A 20,587-nucleotide genomic window follows, 5' to 3' on the forward strand; every position below is an offset into this window, starting at 1 on the left:
CCGTGACTTCTGTGTACCGTTACACCCCTATAACAGTTTACTTAAAAAATTGCTGATCATTACCATTTTGAAATCACCTCTTTCAGTGATCAGAGGTCAAATATCAGAGAATCTTCATTTGAACAATAAAGAGAGCAAGTGTGTGTGTGTGTGAATAGTGTAAGTGAAAGCGAATAGAAACCTGAAAGTTGGAGTGCATCTTTGTTAGTAAATCTGATTTCTTTGTTGCAGCCTGAGCCACACAAATAATCAGTGTGATATTCTGTGATGAACAGATAGAGACAGATGAGAGGCGAGCAGGCTGTACCTTCAGCAGGTGGAAATTGAACTGACAGGCCTATAAAAGGGAAAAAACTGGCATGTTAGCCGGATAACTGAGGACTGAGAAGCTCTTTTCTCTTCAGACTGCTGGAAATCAGGAGTAAAACGTCTCTACACCGGGAGAGAGGATCACTCAAACCAACACTGAGTCACAGACAAATCACTTACTCTCAGACAAACGACGCACGTTTCAACAAAAGACGACGGTAAACAGAAAGAAGATGTATCAGATAGTCCAGTGTTGATTTCTGCTTTCAATTTTCGAAACAAAAGGATTTCTATTGTCATTTCAATACAGGAATACCTGCTTTGTCAAAAAACAGATTCACAATTTGGGTGAAATACATATTTGTTTTCCGATGATGCAAGAGGACGAAAGTTCAAACTTGTGTACTTGCTTGTCATCTCACTTTTTTCAATTCAGCCTTACCTACATAAAGTGTAAAGCCTCAGTGCAAATCATCTCAACTGTTTTGTTTGTTGTAGATCCATTGCAAGTTTGCTGCAAATAAAGATTTTGCATAGGCAGTCCAAAACAAAGAAAGGAAAAAAGGAATGTAATGAGCTGTTAATTGGCTGATACTCTTGATACCCAGAGAGAGAGAGGGGATGAAGACACAAAAAGACTCTTCGAGGTGAAAAACGAAACAATTTGAGAAGTTTCCAGAAAGAGAGACACACAAAAGCAAACAGTTATGGCATTATGAAGCCAAAAACTTATTGAATAATAAGTAAACACTTCCCACCAACCACCATGGAAACTATGGTGACCTTGACAGTGGATTTGGTCTTTGAGAGTCACATTGTAGTCTAAATTGCATAATAAAATGGCAAATTTGTGTTATTTGGCTTTAACATTCACCACTTGAGGTGAAAATGAACAATCCTGCAGGACTCAGTGAGTGTGTGTGTGTGTGTGTGTGTGTGTGTGTGTGTGTGTGTGTGTGTGTGTGTGTGTGTGTGTGTGTGTGTGTGTGTGTGTGTGTGTGTGTGTGTGTGTGTGTGTGTGTGAAGAGATGCGGAGAGAAGCACACACTCTCACCTCAAACTTGTGCCGCAGCTCCAGGTTGATGTCGCTCTCCTCTGGGATGGGCACGTTGTAGTACTCACCCTCCTCCTGGTTCAACATCTTATACCTGTCACACACCAGAGAACGCCACACACAGCTGAAAACAGCAGAAAATCTATAGCGATGCACCGATATCCAAATTTAGGTCGATACCGATAACCGATAATTCTTTGTATTTGAAAGCCGATAACCGATATATTGGCCGATAAATCTAAATCCAAATTTTTATTTTATTTTTGAGAGCCTGATCACAAAAACAAAAGTCTCACCATTAAAATCCATGTCATAAACACACAATTATGTTGTTATCGTTATCGGCCCCGATAAGAAAATTTGTCCTATACAGTATATTAAAGCCGATAAATAATGTATTATTTCCTTCAGCTTAGGCACTTCAGATGCGCAATGTTCAACATGATGGATTTGAATTGCTTGAAATATGATTGAAATCACTTTGAAAAGGAAAATACAGTAAAGTCTGTCATATCGGCTACATAAAATTATAATGAGAACATTATTATAATTGTGTGTTTGGGACATGGATTTTAATGGTCAGACTTTTGTTTTATGTAATCAGGCTCTCAAAAATTATATAAAAATGTGGATTTAGATTTATCGGCCAATATATCGGTTATCAGCTTTCAAATATAAAGAATTATCGGTTATCGGTGTCCATGTCCCAAACACACAATTATTATAATGTTCTCATTATAATTTTATGTAGCCGATATGACAGACTGTTGCACTTTACTGTATTTTCCATTTTTGAAGTGATTCTAATCATATTTCAAGCAATTCAAACCCTTCAATTCATGTTGAACAGTGCGCATCTGAAGGAAATAACACATTATTTATCGGCTTTAATATATCGGACAAATTTTATTATCGGGGCCGATAACGATAACAATATGATTTTGTGTTTGGGGACATGGATTTTAATGGTCAGACTTTTGTTTTTGTAATCAGGCTCTCAAAAATTATATTAAAATTTGGATTTAGATTTATCGGCCAATATATCGGTTATCGGCTTACAAATATAAAGAATTATGGGTTATCAGTATCGACCAAAATTTTCATATCGGTGCATCCTTAACTACCATGGTACAGTAAATGGCATATGCCAATACCATGGTCACCTTTATTTTATATAGCTCTTTATACAATACTGATTGTTTCAAAGCAGCTTCACGGTGATAACCAGGAAAAGTTCAGGTTAGTTCAGTGTCAATTTTGAAACTAAGTCGAATCCACTGTAAAGCAGCTGTGCAGAAAACAGTGATCAACTCAATTCAAGTTGGGTTCTCATCAGAAGGTCAACTTGAAAATGTTACTGAATATTAAGTTTCTTTTTTAAACCCCAAAGCGAGCCAGTGGTGAGGAAGCTAAACTCTTACCTAAAAAAAATTCTCGATTGCTAACACACATTTCATGACACAATTCAGCATTTTCTCACAACTATAAACACAATATCACAACTACACACCAGACTGTACAAACCTCAAACTTCCACTTTAAATTCAATAGTTTTTAGTCAAAGACACATCTTCTTTTTGTCAGAATCAAACTTTGGCCTCATATGACACACACAAAACCTACAAATACACAATGAGATGGTCAAACCTGTGCAAAATTAGGACATTTTTGTGAAGAGGTTTGCAGAAAACATTGAGAAAATTGGAACGTGTGTGAAAACAGTTTATAGAAAACGTGTTTATAGTTGTGAGAATAATAAAGAGATGCGTGAAAGGTTTGGGAACTTGAGCTCACTGAGTCGGTGATAGTGTGTTAGCAGTCGAGTAATGCAGATCTACGCGTTTATTTAGAGCATGGCTGATGAACACACTCTGAAGCGATACGCATTACACCGCTCGACTGCAGATCATGAATGAAGGACTCGATCACTTACACACTCCTCTGACATCTGTGTGTTCTGCCTTTACTAACACATAGACAACTTCCTGTTGACATAAACATGACATCATACAGCTGAGGCAGTGGATCTGATCTGTGTGTGTGTGTGTGTGTGTGTATGTGTGTGTGTGTGTGTGTATGTGTGTGTGTGTGTGTGTGTGTGTGTGTGTGTGTGTGTGTGTGTGTGTGTGTATCTATGTCTGTGTTTGTGTGTGTGTGTGTATGTGTGTGTGTGTGTGTGTGTATCTATGTCTGTGTTTGTGTGTGTGTGTGTGTATGTGTGTGTGTGTGTGTGTGTGTGTATGTGTGTGTGTGTGTGTGTGTGTGTGTGTGTGTGTGTGTATGTGTGTGTGTGTGTGTGTGTGTATCTATGTCTGTGTTTGTGTGTGTGTGTGTGTATGTGTGTGAAAGTGTGGTGTGTGTGTTTGTGAGTGTGTGTGTGTCTATGTCTGTGTTTGTGAGTGAGTGCGTGTGTGCGTGTGTGTGTGTGTGTGTGTGTGTGTGTGTGTGTGTGTGTGTGTGTGTGTGTGTGTGTGTGTGTGTGTGTGAGAGTGTGTGTCTATGTCTGTGTTAGTGAGTGAGTGCGTGTGTGTGTGTGTGTGGTGTGCGTATGTGTAAGTGTTTGTGTGTGTGTGTGTGTGTGTGAAAGTGTGGTGTGTGTGTTTGTGAGTGTGTGTCTGTGTTTGTGTGTGTGCGTGTGTGTGTGTGTGTGTGTGTGTGTGTGTGTGTGTGTGTGTGTGTGTGTGTTTGAGTGTGTGTGTCTATGTCTGTGTTTGTGTGTGTGCGTGTGGTGTGTGTGTGTGTGTGTGTGTGTGTGTGTGTTTGAGTGTGTGTGTCTATGTCTGTGTTTGTGTGTGTGTGTGTGCGTGTGTGTGTGTGTGTGTGTGTGTGTGTGTGTGTGTGTGTGTGTGTGTGTTTGAGTGTGTGTGTCTATGTCTGTGTTTGTGTGTGTGTGGGTGTGGTGTGTGTGTGTATGTCTGTGTTTGTGTGATATTAAGTCTTGTTTTCTAAAAAAAAAGATGAATCATGCTTAAACTAAGTAGAAACACATCTGCTAGTGGGGAAAGATAAATAAATCGTATGGAAGTATAATAGTAACATTGAGGCACAGGAAACAGGAAATGATGTGGAGAAGAGATTGTGGCTAATGGTTACTCTTCCTCTGTGAACATGGATTATCTTATTTTTGCACCATTGACAAATGTTTTCTGCATAAACTCTCTTAAGTTTTAGTAAACCTTTGAGAAATCTTGAGAAAGTGTAGTTGTGTTTGTGTGTGTTTGACTCACCATCCGCTCACAGGAGCTTTGATGAGCTCAGACACACAGAGTGAGTGTGTGTGTCCATGTGTGTGTGTGTGTGTGTGTGTGTGTGTGTGTGTGTGTGTGTGTGTGTGTTTGTTTGACTCACCATCCGCTCACAGGAGCTTTGATGAGTTCAGACACACCGAAGGACATGGAGCCCATGAAGTCATTACGAGTGGTTCTGTCCCAATCCCACACTTCCACTGACAGACGCCGCTCCTTATCCGTCGCCTTCAACTTACTGCACACACACACACACACACACACACACACACACACACACACACACACACACACACACACACACACACACACACACACACACACACACACACGCATTAACCTGAGAAAACACATCTACAGTGTGTGTGTGTGTGTGTGTGATGGGTAGGGTTAGTGTTGGGGGATGGAAAATACAGTTTGTACAGTATAAAAACCATTACGTCTATGGAATGTCCTCACAAGTATAGCAAAACAAACCTGTGTGTGTGTGTGTGTGTACTGACAGACTCACAAGATGAAGGACTCGTTCCAGGTGGGGTTGAGCGAGGAGCGGATGGTCCTGGTCTTCTGTTTGGTCTCATTCTTTGGATCTGGGATGAGTTTGAGCTTCACGTACGGGTCTGAGAGCCCATTGGGGTCCATGGGAATCAGGTTTCTGGCCTCACCCACTGATTCATGAGAGACAAATCACAGTTGGAATAAGAAGGTCTCTTTCAATGCTAAAGAAGTCAATGTGTTGACATGGAATGTTAAAAATATAATTATAGTATTATTGAAATTATGCACCACTGTCATCTAAAATAAAAGACATACGACTAAATATAAGTAACTTTGCAACTACATGACAAATAGCAATAGAGTATTAGTAGATTGTCTGCTTAATATCTCACACACACACACACACACACACACACACACACACACACACACACACACACACACACACACACACACACACACACACACACACACACACACACACACACACACACACACACACACACACACACACACACACACATGCAGGGGGCAATCAATAGCTAAATCAATAACTGTTTTTACAAATTAGGACAAATGTGAATATTTCAAGCAAGTTTATATATATATATATATATATATATATATATATATATATATATATATGAATAAAATGTACGTTTTCTGCTAAATGATTCACTGGCTTCAACTGACATGGTAAAAAAAACACTTTATATCAATGGACACACTGCAATGATATTATCAGCCAAAAGGGGGAGACATGTCTCTTTCAGTCTCTCTCACAGGCAACTTAAACAGAGCGCAGTTTCCCCCCCAAATCTGAGTGTGTTCAAACCATTGTTGAAATCTCTAAAGCAAAGAAAACTGACAGCTCAGGTCTGACGGTGAAAGTGATAGTGGCCATTAACTTGACTCTTCACATCGCCTACACTTGGTTGCTGACAAAGAGACGTCAACAAGAATCAAGGCTTTTTCAGCGGCTGTTGCTTAGATACGACATCCATGAGGAGCGCGCGCCACGCTCATCCGTTTGCTTTTTTTGTGTGAGAGTGTGTGTTTGTGTTTGTGTGTGTGTGTGTGTTGTTGTTTTTGATGGAATACCATCCATTGCTTATGATTCCAGCTCAATCTCTTTTCTTGTCTTCTGGAAATTATATTTAAACCAAAAGTTATCCAGAAGAAAAGAAAGAAAAAACATGTTGTACTGTACATGCAATGACAGTATAGTTGATAAACTATACAAAAGAACTGCATTTAATGTATAAAACCGTGTTTTATACTGTTTTCAACCAAAAACGTTAAACTTTTTATGCATTTTGGCCATTCGTTTACACATTTTATGAATGTCTCCGAGCCGTTGCTCTTTCAACAGCTTCTGATTGGCCCAAATCACTTCTTACGTCAGCGAGTTCTGACCTCGTACATGCAAAACACCGGTAATCTTCATTACGCGTTCAAATAATGGTGATTCACTGGTAATGTTACAACTTCCCTTACTGGTAAATTGCCGGAACCGATTTACCGGTATATTTGGAAAGGTCCTGTTCACACATGATCTGTTACGGTAATTTAGCGGTATATTTGGAAAGGTCCTGTTCACACATGATCTGTTACGGTAATTTACCGGTATATTTGAAAAGGTCCTGTTCACACATGATCTGTTACGGTAATTCACCGGTATATTTGGAAAGGTCCTGTTCACACATGATCTGTTACGGTAATTTACCGGTATATTTGGAAAGGTCCTGTTCACACATGATCTGTTACGGAAATTATTGGTATATTTGGAAAGGTCCTGTTCACACATGATCTGTTACGGTAATTTACCGGTATATTTGGAAAGGTCCTGTTCACACATGATCTGTTACGGTAATTTACCGGTATATTTGGAAAGGTCCTGTTCACACATGATCTGTTACCGGTAATTTACCGGTATATTTGGAAAGGTCCTGTTCACACATGATCTGTTACGGTAATTTACCGGTTTATTTGGAAAGGTCCCGTTCACACATGATCTGTTACGGTAATTTAGTGGTTAATTCGAAAAGGTCCTGTTCACACATGATCTGTTACGGTAATTTACCGGTTTATTTGGAAAGGTCCTGTTCACACATGACTCTCAGGGCCCTATTTTAACGATCTGAAACGCAAGTGTCAAGCGCAAAGCGCAAGTAACTTTGTGGGCGGGTCTCGGCGCTGTTGCTATTTTCCCGGCGGGATAAATGACTCTTGCGCCCGGCGCGAATCTAAAATGGGTTGGTCTGAAGTAGCTTCATTATTCATAGGTGTGGTTTGGGCGTAACATGAAATAAACCAATCAGAGCGTCATCTCACATTCCCTTTAAGAGCAGACGCGCTTTTTCCATAGTGGATTGCTATTGTAACGGCGGATTTGCCAGGCGCGCGCCAGGAGCGGTTCACAGCCGAGGAGAGCAACGCTCTCGTCACGGCCTTAAAAAAGAGAGAAGTTACATTGAAATGGAGAAACCCACCCAAATTAACTTCGGTTAAACAGGCGTATGATAATTTGGTCTATCTATCTATCTATCTATCTATCTATCTATCTATCTATCTATCTATCTATCTATCTATCTATCTATCTATCTATCTATCTATCTATCTATCTATCTATCTATCTATCTATCGTAATAATGTATGATTTGCAAAAATGAAAACTGCTGCTTCTGTGTAGATGAGAGAATCAAAGTGCGCGTTGTGCACACGCTACATTGATTATGGCCAAGCATGCGCCCTTAAAATTGCATATGAATAACATGCGCAACGCGCCACTGACTTTAAACTATTTTTTTCCTGGTTAGTGGCGCAATTGTTTTCTAAACCATCAAAATAGCATGAAGGAACGTTTGCGCCGGAACACGCCTCCTTTTTTGCGCTGAACCGCCCAGGGAGTGCAAGTTCATTCCCTAGTTTAGCGACGTGCGTCTGTGGAGGGAAAAGCGCGCTGTGCGCGGGTGCAAAATAGGAATGATACATGCGTCGGTGTACAAAGTCAATTGCGCTGGGTGCAAGATAGGGCCCATGATCTGTTACGGTAATTTAGCGGTTTATTTGAAAAGGTCCCGTTCACACATGATCTGTGAACCATCTAGCAACCACCAACAACACCTACATTGCTGTGGCACCATTTTGCACAAACCTAGTGAAGACGTCATTTACAGCTTCATAAATAATTTCTCTAACTGTTATTTATCTAGAGAGTATCATTGAGGTCTGATGATTGGTATTTTGCATCAGAATGTTTTGATGAAAACCTTCAGAGATTTCCTATTACTATGTTCAAATAACATTACTCTCAGTGTTTTACCACGTTGCCCACATTATGCCATCCTAAACTTCAGTAAATCATATCTTGCTGATCTCGATGAGTGGCAGCATGAATTATGAGCTGATGTAATCTTCAAAGGCTATTTTTACATGTGGTTTTCCATGGACATTCAAATCGCACAAATAGCCTGAGAAATTTAGATGTGCTGTTACATAACCACCAAATGTCCAGGGCACTGCATGCTGGGTAATCTGAAAATGAGCTTCTTCCCATTGTTTATTCACAACACACGAAGGGTCAGCCAAGATTCCTCCGTCTGATGTCAGCCCAGAATAAACAAAGTCATATACAATATCAACAATAAATCTCAATCAAAACACTCAACCACATTTATCTCTGTCCATTGGGAGTCTGTACTAGATCCTTAACATGGATGAAAGCTCCTCAGAAATCTTAAGTATGGGTACACATATAACATTTCCAAAACTGTGAAAACCCAGCTAAAGTAATTTTTGATTCACTGTTTTCTACATAAAATAATCCTAAAGAACATTCTGTGAAAATGTATACTTTAATATTGACTGAGTAAGACCATGTCAAAACTTTTGCTGAATTTTGAGGTCAGAAAATCATCTTTTTGAGAAATTCCAATTTAAAAAAAAAACTGCAACACATTTTAAGCAGAATTATCTAGGGATGCACGATATATCGGTATCGGCCAATATTCATTTTTAATGTTATCATTATCGGCACAATAAGAAAATCTGTCCGATATATTAAAGTCAATAAATAATGTATTATTTCCTTCAGCTGAGACACTTCAGATGCGCACTGTTCAACATGATGGATTTGAATTGCTTGAAATATGATTGAAATCACTTCAAAAAAGGAAAATACAGTAAAGTGCAACAGTCTGTAATATCGGCTACATACAATTATAAAGAGAGCATTATAATTGTGTGTTTGGGACATGGATTTCAATGGGGAGACTATTGTTTTTGTAATAAGGCTCAAAAAATATATAAAAATTTCGATTTAGATTTAACGGCCAATATATCGGTTATCGGCTTTCAAATAAAAATAATTATCGGTTATCGGTATCGGCCAAAATTTTTATATCGGTGCATCTCTAGAATTATCCTGACTATGTTCCATATACCACTTTATAGCTCTCATTCTCAGTGATATATGAGACATTTAAAGGAAATTTGTAAAGTTTTGTTAAAACAAGTCTATTTGTTTTGGTGTGCATGTCTAAAAAGCGTGAAACACTGAAACGAAAGTCACTTTATCCTCCAGTTTGATCTAATGCCTGGCAGCGGGAATAAAATGAGTCCCAGGTAAAACCACACAAAAGTATGAAGTGAATCCCAACTGGCAGCCAAATATCACCCACAGTCATCGCTTTAAATAATCACGAAGTCATTGTGGACCGACACGCACATCTTTGGGCAGTGACGACTCTTAAGCGTTCAGCAGTTTTGGGAATCCAGAGAGACACTTGAGCCCTCCGTTACAAATGGGATCCACGAGGGAAGTGCTGATAGGAACCACCAACGCGTTTAACTGAAGCCATCGCCTCTGGGAGGTTATATAATAAAACCCTAGAAGAGGACAAACAGAAGTTCAGGCCTACAGAGAGCGTTCAGAACCAATGCCTCAAGGTCTCTTATGCAAACGGCCAACTTTGAAACACAGACCAGACCAGAAGAAAAGCAAATATCTATGATTAATACACTCAATACGTGATGAAAAGATTCTTAGGATAGTTTAATTGAACCTTTAAAAATGTTTTATTATGCTTTCGAATTGCAGTCAAACCAAAATGTATTCAGACACCTTCAACATTTCTCACATAATCACAGTTTATTTGCTATAGTTTAGAAAATGGTAATAAAATATGACTAGAACTCAAACAATGAATCAGGTTGAATATCTGTCAGCTGTTAAATTTAACTACACAATTAGATAATACCAGTTTAGCTCAACCAATCACCAAGCAATGCTTCATTTTGTTCAGTCTGTGTGTAAAAAGGTCGAATTAGCAATTAAAGAAAAAACACTTTAGCAAAACATGATCAGGTCAAAGTGTCTGAATAATTTTTGGTCCCAAATTTGCATAAATGTTACTGGTAGTCACTGTGTGAAGAGTTTTTGGGGTATAATATGTCACACTTTACTTTATTTTGCTCTCCTCACTTACATAAGTGACCTATAGTGTCACCACACACCAGTAAAAAAATGATATCTGGTGTCTGAATAATTTTTGGTTTGACTGTATATATATATGTGTGTGTGTGTGTGTGTCACGGGTGGTTGCAGGAAGGCAGACAAGATGAAGATTACAGTTCCAACACAAAGTTTTAATGATAACAGATTACATCAGAAACGTAAACGTGAACTGAATAATGACAGACTGTGAGGGAAGAACTGAAGTAGTGACTCAAACAAGATGATCAACCAGACACAGCTGAACTCAACAAACTAATAACGACAGTGACCATGGCAACTAGAAAGTGCCGGAATACAAACAAAGGATAACAGGAACTGTGGAAAAACAAAGTAAAAGTCCATGAACTGAGCTAAACTGAACATAAATCTGTTACTGACCACACGCAGAACTTTCTACTGACTTTGGTGCTATTTTAGTAAATCTGGCCCTATCCATCACTATGGCTTGCCAGCAAGTTATAGACTTTTAGTCAAGAAGAAAAATGGTCAGTAAGATTTTGTACATTTTTTGAAAGAAGTCTCTTATTGTGAAATATTATTTAAAACATCTGTTTTCTATTTGATTCATTTTTAAAATGTTAGTGATGGCAAAGCTGAATGTTGAAAATATGTTGAAAATTTATATAATTATTATTATTTTCCATGACTTTTCTAGGTCTGGAAAACACAACTTAAAAGTTCCCTTTCATTTGTGTAAGAGAAGCGGATCATATCATACATTTTTGTTGGCAGAAGAAGAAAAACAAAACAAAATAAAAAACTTTCCCCAGTTGCAGTGCCAGTGTCTATAAGAGCAGCGAGGCGATCACCAGTATGACACTGGTTAGACACCTCCACATGACAGTTTGTGTCAGTCCTGCTGTATTGTGATTTCCCACGGGAAATTCCCTCTGTGTCAGATGCCCTGGGACACTGAAACCTCTGATTTACAGCAGGGATCTGGTGTTCCACATCACAAACAAGAGGAGAACAACCCGCTGACAAAATCAACAAGACTTTCCATGCAGGTCCAGACTGGTTTAGTGCTAGCACCAGAACAGTCCCGCTGTTCATCACAAACATCTGATGAAGTGGGTAGTAATTCTTATATCAAACACTCTTATTCTTAAAGTACTATTTCACTTCAGAATTAAAATGTCCTGATAATTTCTGTAATAACATCCAAGATGTTCATGTCTTTCTTTCTTCAGTCGAAAATAAATTAAGGTTTCTGAGGAAAACGTTCCAGGATTTTTCTCCATATAGTGACTTCAATGGGGTCAAACAGGTCGAAGGTCCAAATGTGAGTTTCAGTGCAGCTTCAAAGTCTCGACACGATCCAGCCGAGGAATAAGAGTCTTATCTAGACAAACCAGCGGCCTATTTATAACAAAAATAAAAAAAATTACTTTTTATACTCTTTTATTTATACTTTTTTTTTTTTGTAAATGGCATTTGACTTCCGGTACTTCCACCTTAGGTGTGATTACGTAATGTGTGGCGCATCGCAGAGCTAGTGCAAGACGAGCATTTGTGGTGAAAAAGTATATAAATGTTGGCTTTTTTTTAGAAAATGGCCGATGGTTTGTCTAGATAAGACGGCTGGGATCGTCCTGGAATGTTTCCCTCAAAAAATGTAATTTCTTTTCGACTGAAGAAAGAAAGACATGAACATCTTGGATGACGTCGGAGAGAGGAAATTTTAATTCTGAAGTGAACTAATCCTTTAATATCTAATTCACGAGTTCCTTTGCCCATATAATCTTTAAGCTAATAAGGTTTAGCATATTTGGCTTAAATATTAAATAGATAAACCCCCCAGTGGGACTACTAACGGCCGGATGATGAGTATGGTAGCGAGATGCCTGAATGATGCAGGTGGAGCTGGGGAGGTGGAGGGATGCCAGAAGAGTGAGCGGCGCCTTATATGATCCGGCTGTTCATTTAAAGATTAGATGGGTTCACTCCTCCCAAAATTACGTTGTGAACTTCACTAATACTATCGCTATCAAAAACCTGTTGAAATGATGATCAACATTCAACCAGCAGGCTAATGAAAAGCACGACTAAAGAGATGATGACTAATGTCTTAAAGACTCGTGTAAAAAGGGATGATGGATTCACACCCGAGATCATAAAACCACTTTCCCACCAACCATGTGGACAGAACTGTGAAATCCAGAGAATCCTATGAAGGCATCTTACAATCTGAAGCAAAAGAGGGTTGTTTGTTTGTTGTTTTCTGTGTGTATTTGTTGTGTGCATGAGCACATGGATGCTGGGCAAATTGAATCAATTAACATCAGCGCAGTGAACTCACAAACCCTATGAAGATCCCAGTCCTCACAGCTCCTGGCAGATGACCTCCTCAGACACAACAAACATGCAATAATCCTTCCCTAGAATCCAACTAATGTTTAGTTTGAGGATCTGTAAGCTAAAATGACAGTATTTTTTATTATCATGGGGAAAAAAAAGTATTTTACTTTTACTTTCGAAATAATAGTTGGATGTAGCATGTAGACACTGTGTTAAACCTGTGTACTCCTGGCCAATGGACAGTAAGTTCGCTTGCAAAATCAATGGACACATTCTTACATGGATATTAAACATTTGTGCAAATTAAGTTAAATTCCAGCATATTTGAGTATATATTTGTGTATCTATTTTTTTTTTTCTACAATTAAACTGAATTAGTCTATATGTTCTGTTTGCTCTTATTTTGACATTCTGTTCTGTTGTAGTTAGTTCTTGTTTCCCTAAACTGTTTATTTACGGTTTCCTTGGTTTCTGATTATGTCCTTGTTTGTTTCTGTGGTTACTTATGATTTGCACCTGTGTCTTGTTTCTCAGTGCATATATACTCCCTGTTCAGGTCAATCCTCTGTGGGTTATCGTTGTTGTTAGTATGGTTTGTGTTAGTATTCTCCTGTGCATTTCTAATTGTGGATTATAGTCTATTGATAGTTGTATTCCTGAGTCATTCGTGTTTGGATTACACCATACACATTACATTATACAATTGGGATAGTTCACCAAAAGTCATCTTTACTACTGTACCTTACCTTTCTGGGCCTTGAAAGTTGAAATGACGTTGCGGTGGTTTAGAAACCTCTAGGATTTCATCAAAAATACCTTAATTTGTGAAGACGAACGAAGGTCTTACGGGTTTGGAATGACATGAGGTGAGTAATTAATTATTGAAATTAAATTTTTGGGTGAACTATCCCTTTAAGTGAATGAAAGGCAATAATCAGCAATATGCGTTCACACAAATAACTTTTTATTTGAATATGCATTGATACAAATTACTTTATTTGAATGTTTCCCTGATATAACACGACACTGAGTTGTTAGAAAAGAAATGCGTATAATCATTGCGTAAGGAACCGATGAATCTTTTTTTTTTTTTTTTTTACCGGTTCATTGAAACGAGCTGTCCGAAAGAACAGGTTCTCGGAGTCTGATTTTACATTATACAAGTTTTTCCTTATAGATTTCCAGATAAAGATGACACCATTGTCAAAACGATCCCAATCACACGATCCATGAAAACGACTTAAAACGCTGCATTCTGCTGCCAGGCCAGTAGATGGCGATGAAACACTATAGACTGAATGTCATCGTCTTCACAGATTCACGATTTTGTTGTTTTACACGGAGACTGTTTTCAAAAACTTGCACTTCGAAACCCGTTTGTGTTTGTGTTTTCAGGCGCCCAAAACGCCGTTGTCGTGTAAACGAACGGCCAAAACACATAAAAACGTTTTAGTTGAAAACGGTGTCGTGTAAACAGCCCTTCAGAAATCTCACAGAAATCATGGTTTCGATAAAACATCTCCATTTGTGTTCTGAAGATGAACAAAAGTTTTATGGGTTTGGAACAAAATGAAGGTGAGTAAAAGATGACAGCATTTTCATTTTGGGCTTAACTAACCCTTTAAGCGACATAGTGGAAAAAAAAAAAAAAAACTTTTGTTGTGGTGAAAGAAACCCTGACTAACATCAAGTGCAGTTCAGGGAGAAAATAAAATGCAACAGTGCCCCTTTCTCTAGATAACTGTAGGATTTCCTGAATCACGATGACTTCTCCACCTATAATAATCAGCAGACCAGTGAGTAGCATGTCTGTGTGTGTGTAAGGCCGGAGATAAGCAGAGATGATATTCACACAGCAGGGAAGAGGTGCCAGCTCACAGGAATGTGTTCACTGGAGCAAGAGTTTCTGAGCGGACACAGGCTGGCATACATAAAGCCCCATCATCACAACAGCCGGGCACCGGGCCAGGCATCTGGCACTAAAGCCCCCTCATACCTGCTGCCACACACACACACACACACACACACACACACACACACACACACACACACACACACACACACACACACACACACACACACACACACACACACACACACACACACACACACACACACACACACACACAATCTCTAAACCCACTCAACCCTCAACACATGACCTGCCATGATAGCTTAATGCAAACTGGCATTTTGTGGAAAAACAGCATCAAAGCATTATGAAATCTGAGTAATAAGACTAATGTGAATTTGCAAGGATCACGCAAACGGATAAAAATAGCAACATATTATGTGAATTATACTAATAACGGAGAAGCATTAACAAGATCTACTCGAATAAATATCATTTTTGTGATGCTTCTTAACCCTTTGCTGACTGTATCATTTTTTAATCATCCTCTAAATGAACAACATAATTAAAACTTTTGCTGAAAAACATGAACACAATCTACTACATGCTTTCTGTCATCTGACTGATGCTTTACACTTTTTTTTTTAGCAAGTAAAAGGCTTTTAGCATAATTGTAAAAACGCCCCCCCCTTCAGTTCACGTGTGTTTTTGCTGAGAAATCTTAACAGATTTTTAAACATAAGTATGCATAAGTATATGTACATAAACATATTTTATATTGTCAATGATACTGCCGGATGAACACTTACTGGACTGAAGCAACTTAGGTCTACTTGATTATCCATTCATAATTTTTTTTTAGAAAAATCATGTTAAAATGTGGGTATTAAATATAATAATTTTTGAGAAATGTTTATTTGTATGTATCTCTCAATCATCATTGTACTGCATTAATTTATATGTTTTGATCACCACAATAAAAACTACAGAGCTTTGATCCTAAAACTAAGCATTTAAATGTCATTATATTATATTATATTATATTATATTATATTATATTATATTATATTATATTATATTATATTATATTATATTATATTATATTATATTATATTAAGTGCTGGAAAATGATTAATTGCGATTAATCGCATCCAAAATAAAAGTTTGTGTTTTCATAATATATGTGTGTGTACGGTGTATAATTATTTTGTATATATAAAAACACACACATGCATGTATATATTTAAGAAATATTTGCATGTATTAACAGTATATATATTTATACATAATTTATATTATATATAAATATTTTATATAATAAAATAACACATTTTTCTTAAATATATAATCACAATTAATAATTGAGCATCAGGATTTCATCTTACTTTTTGGCCACATAATATCAGACCCAGTCAATTTCGCCGGCGTCCAGTTATGACATTTGTCATGTTTTCAATCCCCACTAATGATCGCTATTCTGGGAAATTCCCAGTGCGAGTGGGGGGGGTGCTGACCTGTGACGTGGAGTCTGTCTCCGCTGACCTCGATCTTGAGGAAGATTCGTCCTCTGCGCTCGGTGTGGTCGGTCCCGCACAGACTTGGCACGTTCATCACACACTGCTTGTGAACGTTCATGTCACAGGCTGAGAACAAGAGAGAGAAACATTGGTAAACGCTTCAGGATTAAACATAGTAAAGTCAACATGGAATAACAGTCAAAACCCCAACGGAACAGGACAGTCAGTGTATGCAGGGCTTGATTTTATCTATTGATAATTGATTTAATTGTGAAAATGTGTCTATATCCACAGTAGCCAATGTGCGATACGATGGCTCTCTACTTCTGTTTGCTGCTTTTCCCTCTGTGGTCTTAATAAAAAGTACTGAAGAAGCTGTACATCAGGTTTGCCTAAAAAAAACCAGCCCAATTGCTATTCAAAAACCACAACAACAACTACAAAAAAGTATGGGGAAGGCGGGGGGGGGGGGGGGGGGGGGGGGGTATTGATTGTTTCAACCCATGGACCAAAAAAAACAACCCGTGGCAACAGAGTAAAAGTTGCCCAATTCTGCAGGAAAACCACAGACTTGGCAAGACTGCTGTACATGGACCACAAACCAGAGCCATTGAAGATTGGCTGCCACACAAAAAAAAAGCTTTTTCAAGGAAATATTTGGATGAACGTGGGCATATGAGCATTCCTAGCATCCTTGCATGATTTACAGCCACTTTCCATTTGTAGCATAAAAGCTCTAGAACTCCAACCTGATTCAGAGCTGTTAAGGCCAATTCACACCACACAGAAAAACGCCAACAAATACCAACAAATAGGGTTGGGTGGGAATCAAAAATCAGGTCTGGAATCGGATACTTGTTATAAAATTAAAATGTCCATTCCTCTTATCGATTCCTTTGTGTTTTAAATTAAATCAATTAAACCATTCAAGCGCGAGATGACTGCATGCGTGTGTATCAGTATATTGGACACGTGTATCAGTATATTGGACACGTGTATCAGTATATTGGACACGTGTATCAGTATATTGGACGTGTATCAGTATATTGGACGTGTATCAGTATATTGGACACATGTATCAGTATATTGGACACGTATACTGGACACGTGTATCAGTATATTGGACACGTGTATCAGTATATTGGATCCGTGCAGCTCTTAAAGTGACAGCAGCCTAATATTCCTGCTGCCGTCTCTATAATAACACTAATCAAACAACAAAACACAAAGAGAAACTGAATAAGTTTTGTTCTTGACTGAGTAACTTTTGTTACTATAGTTGTAATGTATATTTAATTTATATAAGTGCAGTGTTATTTTACATTTGATTACAGTTTATGTATGTAAATACCTGAAAATCTTGTTTATTTCAATCGTATCTTTGTTCAATTGTATCTTTCGTTGCGATTGCAAATTATTTATTTGTTCTTTTTTAATTACTGAGTGTTTACTTGTCTTTAATATTGCTTGAAATGTATATTAATTAGGCTAGTTGTTTTTTTTATGCTATTTTGCTGTTCGCCACAGGCAAACGCTCCTTGTGTAAGTGTTCTTTAGTGTTGATACGGTCGACCACGACATACTTTTAAACCGATTGGAAAACTGGATAGGCCTTTCTGGTTCAGTTTTAAAGTGGTTTGAATCCTACTTAAAAAATAGAAACTACTATGTGTCCATAGGTAGTTTTACATCTGAGCATTTAAGTATGACGTGTGGAGTTCCCCAAGGCTCCATCCTGGGACCTCTGCTGTTCAATATTTACATGCTTCCTCTAGCTAAAATTATGGAAAGCAACAATATTAGCTATCACAGTTATGCAGACGACACGCAAGTCTACATAACTTTGTCACACAGAGATTACAGGCTAATACAGGAACTGGCTAGGTGCATTGAAGCAATGCTAAAAACAACAATGCTAAAAACAACTGACAAAGCCAGAAATCTTGGCGTAATTATGGATCCAGACCTGAACTTTAACAATCATGTTAAGGCTGTAACAAAGTCTGCCTATTACCACCTTAAAAATATAGCAAGGGTTAAAGGTTTTATGCACAGGATTTGGAAAAACTTGTCCATGCTTTTATCTTTAGTAGACTGGACTATTGTAATAGTGTTTTCACAGGCCTCCTGAAAAAATCTATCAGACAGTTGCAGCTGGTTCAAAATGTTGCTCCTCACAGGGACCAGGAGAATGGATCACATTACTCCGGTTTTGAGATCCTTACACTGACTTCCTGTGTCGCAAAGAATTGATTTCAAAGTACTCCTGCTGGCTTACAAATCACTAAGTGGCTCAGGACCTAGTTATATTTCGGACTTGCTTGTAAGCTACGAACCATCTAGACCTCTCAGATCATCTGGGACAGGTCTGCTGGCTGTCCCCAGAATCAGAACTAAAAAGGGGAAGCAGCGTTCAGTTTTTATGCGCCACATATCTGGAATAAACTTCCTGATAACTGTAAGTTCGCAACAACTCTCAGTTTTTTTAAATCAAGGTTGAAGACCTATTTTTTAATGTTGCTTATTTTTAATTAATTAATTCATTCATTGTACTGTATTGTAAATTTTATTCTTTTATTTTTGTATTTTTGTAAATGTTGCTTTTATATTTTATGTTTTGCACCTTGTAAAGCACCTTGAATTGCACCACTGCTGAAACGTGCTATATAAATAAAATAGCCTTGCCTTGCCTTTAGCCTTTTTGTTCATGATATTCAGCTACAAATAAATGTTTTTAAAATAAGACTAAATGTGAATGATATCTTTTTCTTTTCTTTTTTTACCTTAATGGAATTGAGATTAGGAATCAATAAGAATCGGAATTGATAAGCAGAATCGGAATTGGAATCGGAATCGTTAAAATTCAAATGATACCCAAACCTATCAACAAACAAGTTGGCAGTTGGATTTAGAATTTTATGAAAAATAACTGTCATGTCAACAGACACTGACAAATGCTGATATAACATGGTCGGTCAGGTGAAAACAAACCCCGATCAACGCCCACAGCGGTAACACACTGATCCGACAAAACGTGTTTGTAGGCGCTTGTCTGTGCGGTGGGAATTGGCCCTTTACTGTCATGTTATTATTAACTTTCTTTTCCCCTTTTTTAATAATATCAACTGCTGAAACACTAACATAAGACATGAAATGTGTATTTTGAAGATGACCCCTGTCAAGTTCATGAGCACAGACAGCAAACCTTGTTTTGTTGGAGTGTTTTGGCAGAGGAAGTGTGTGTGTGACCCATGCTGAGGCTGTTGTTGATATGTTGAAACAGAAATTCGCTGTGGTGTGTCGTCTCAGAGAGGTGTGGATGAGCATATACTGTATGCTGCTATTCCCACATAAATCTCCCTTAAATAAATCTCCCTTATTGAAATCTGTGACAATTAAAGCCAGTCCGCTTGAGAGGAACAGGAATGTTCTGGTTGAAATGAAGGAGGTGTCTCTAGATCTACAGATCTAACCACATTTGACCTCATTATGGACAAGAACAGCAGAAACAGATGAATTTTGTAGGCCTGGGGCAGGAGCTACCCTTTCACACGGATCTGAGGCCACTTCTTCTTTTATTTCCTTACAGGCTTCATCTAGATTTGGTTAAGAGAAGATGGTCTTGCGTGAGGGCATGATGGGAGGTCGATACTCACTGTCGCATTTCATGCCCTGGTGGAGGAGGCCGTACAGCAGCGATCCGCAGTGGTCACAGAACGTGGGACTGCCGTAAGTGTGGATCTTAAACTTGTGCTTGCTTCTGGGATCCTGTGGAAACATGGAAAAGAGAAGAATCGTTTACATCTGAAGCGTCTGATGCAAACTTTGCAATAGTATAGTGTGCTGCAGGGATGACATGCTTTTGTTTTGTTTGGTCTGTGGTGAGCAAAAGCTCAAGATATTCTAGCATTTTATTCATCAATAGTATCACCTTGTGATTTTGTTAAAGCTCGTCTTGAAAAAGGTTGTTGCTTATAAGTGGCTAAAGGGGACATTAAACGTCATCACAGCGAACAAGTAAACCAGTCGACTCAATAGTCGACTTTTAAAGCCTGATTGTGTTTATAATCGAGCTCTTGCAAACTATTCTACCTCAAACTTTCAGGGAAAAGGTTTTTAAATAAAGACTGAGAGAGTTGTTGGAAGCTTAATGATGCAGCCTGATGTTGAAGTCATGCGACCGTATGTAGTTTGTTTATAGCCTATGTTTGGCCTACAAATAAATGTAATCACTGCAGCACAGTGAAACTGCCAAAACCAATCTGACTGACTGACTTTACACAACTTCTTGGAGTC

The 20,587-nt window shown here is 38.3% G+C and overlaps 1 protein-coding gene across 3 annotated transcripts in view; it reads right to left on the minus strand.

The window, feature by feature from the left end:
• prkcab (protein kinase C, alpha, b) overlaps positions 1–20,587 on the minus strand; it is a 210,817-nt gene that overhangs the window by 39,659 nt on the left and 150,571 nt on the right. For 2 of the 3 annotated variants that reach the window (XM_082185520.1, XM_082185519.1), the window contains 6 exons: positions 19,948–20,059; positions 16,289–16,417; positions 5,120–5,276; positions 4,712–4,846; positions 1,364–1,457; positions 308–337 (listed from right to left, as the gene is read on the minus strand). In XM_082185520.1, the coding sequence (XP_082041646.1) occupies positions 308–337; positions 1,364–1,457; positions 4,712–4,846; positions 5,120–5,276; positions 16,289–16,417; positions 19,948–20,059 (657 nt within the window). The remainder of the gene's footprint in view (positions 1–307; positions 338–1,363; positions 1,458–4,711; positions 4,847–5,119; positions 5,277–16,288; positions 16,418–19,947; positions 20,060–20,587) is intronic. The other variant, XM_082185521.1, reaches the window with a different exon arrangement.

The sequence above is a fragment of the Leuciscus leuciscus genome (assembly GCF_965113295.1).
Source record: "Leuciscus leuciscus genome assembly, chromosome: 1".
NCBI lineage: Eukaryota > Metazoa > Chordata > Actinopteri > Cypriniformes > Leuciscidae > Leuciscus > Leuciscus leuciscus.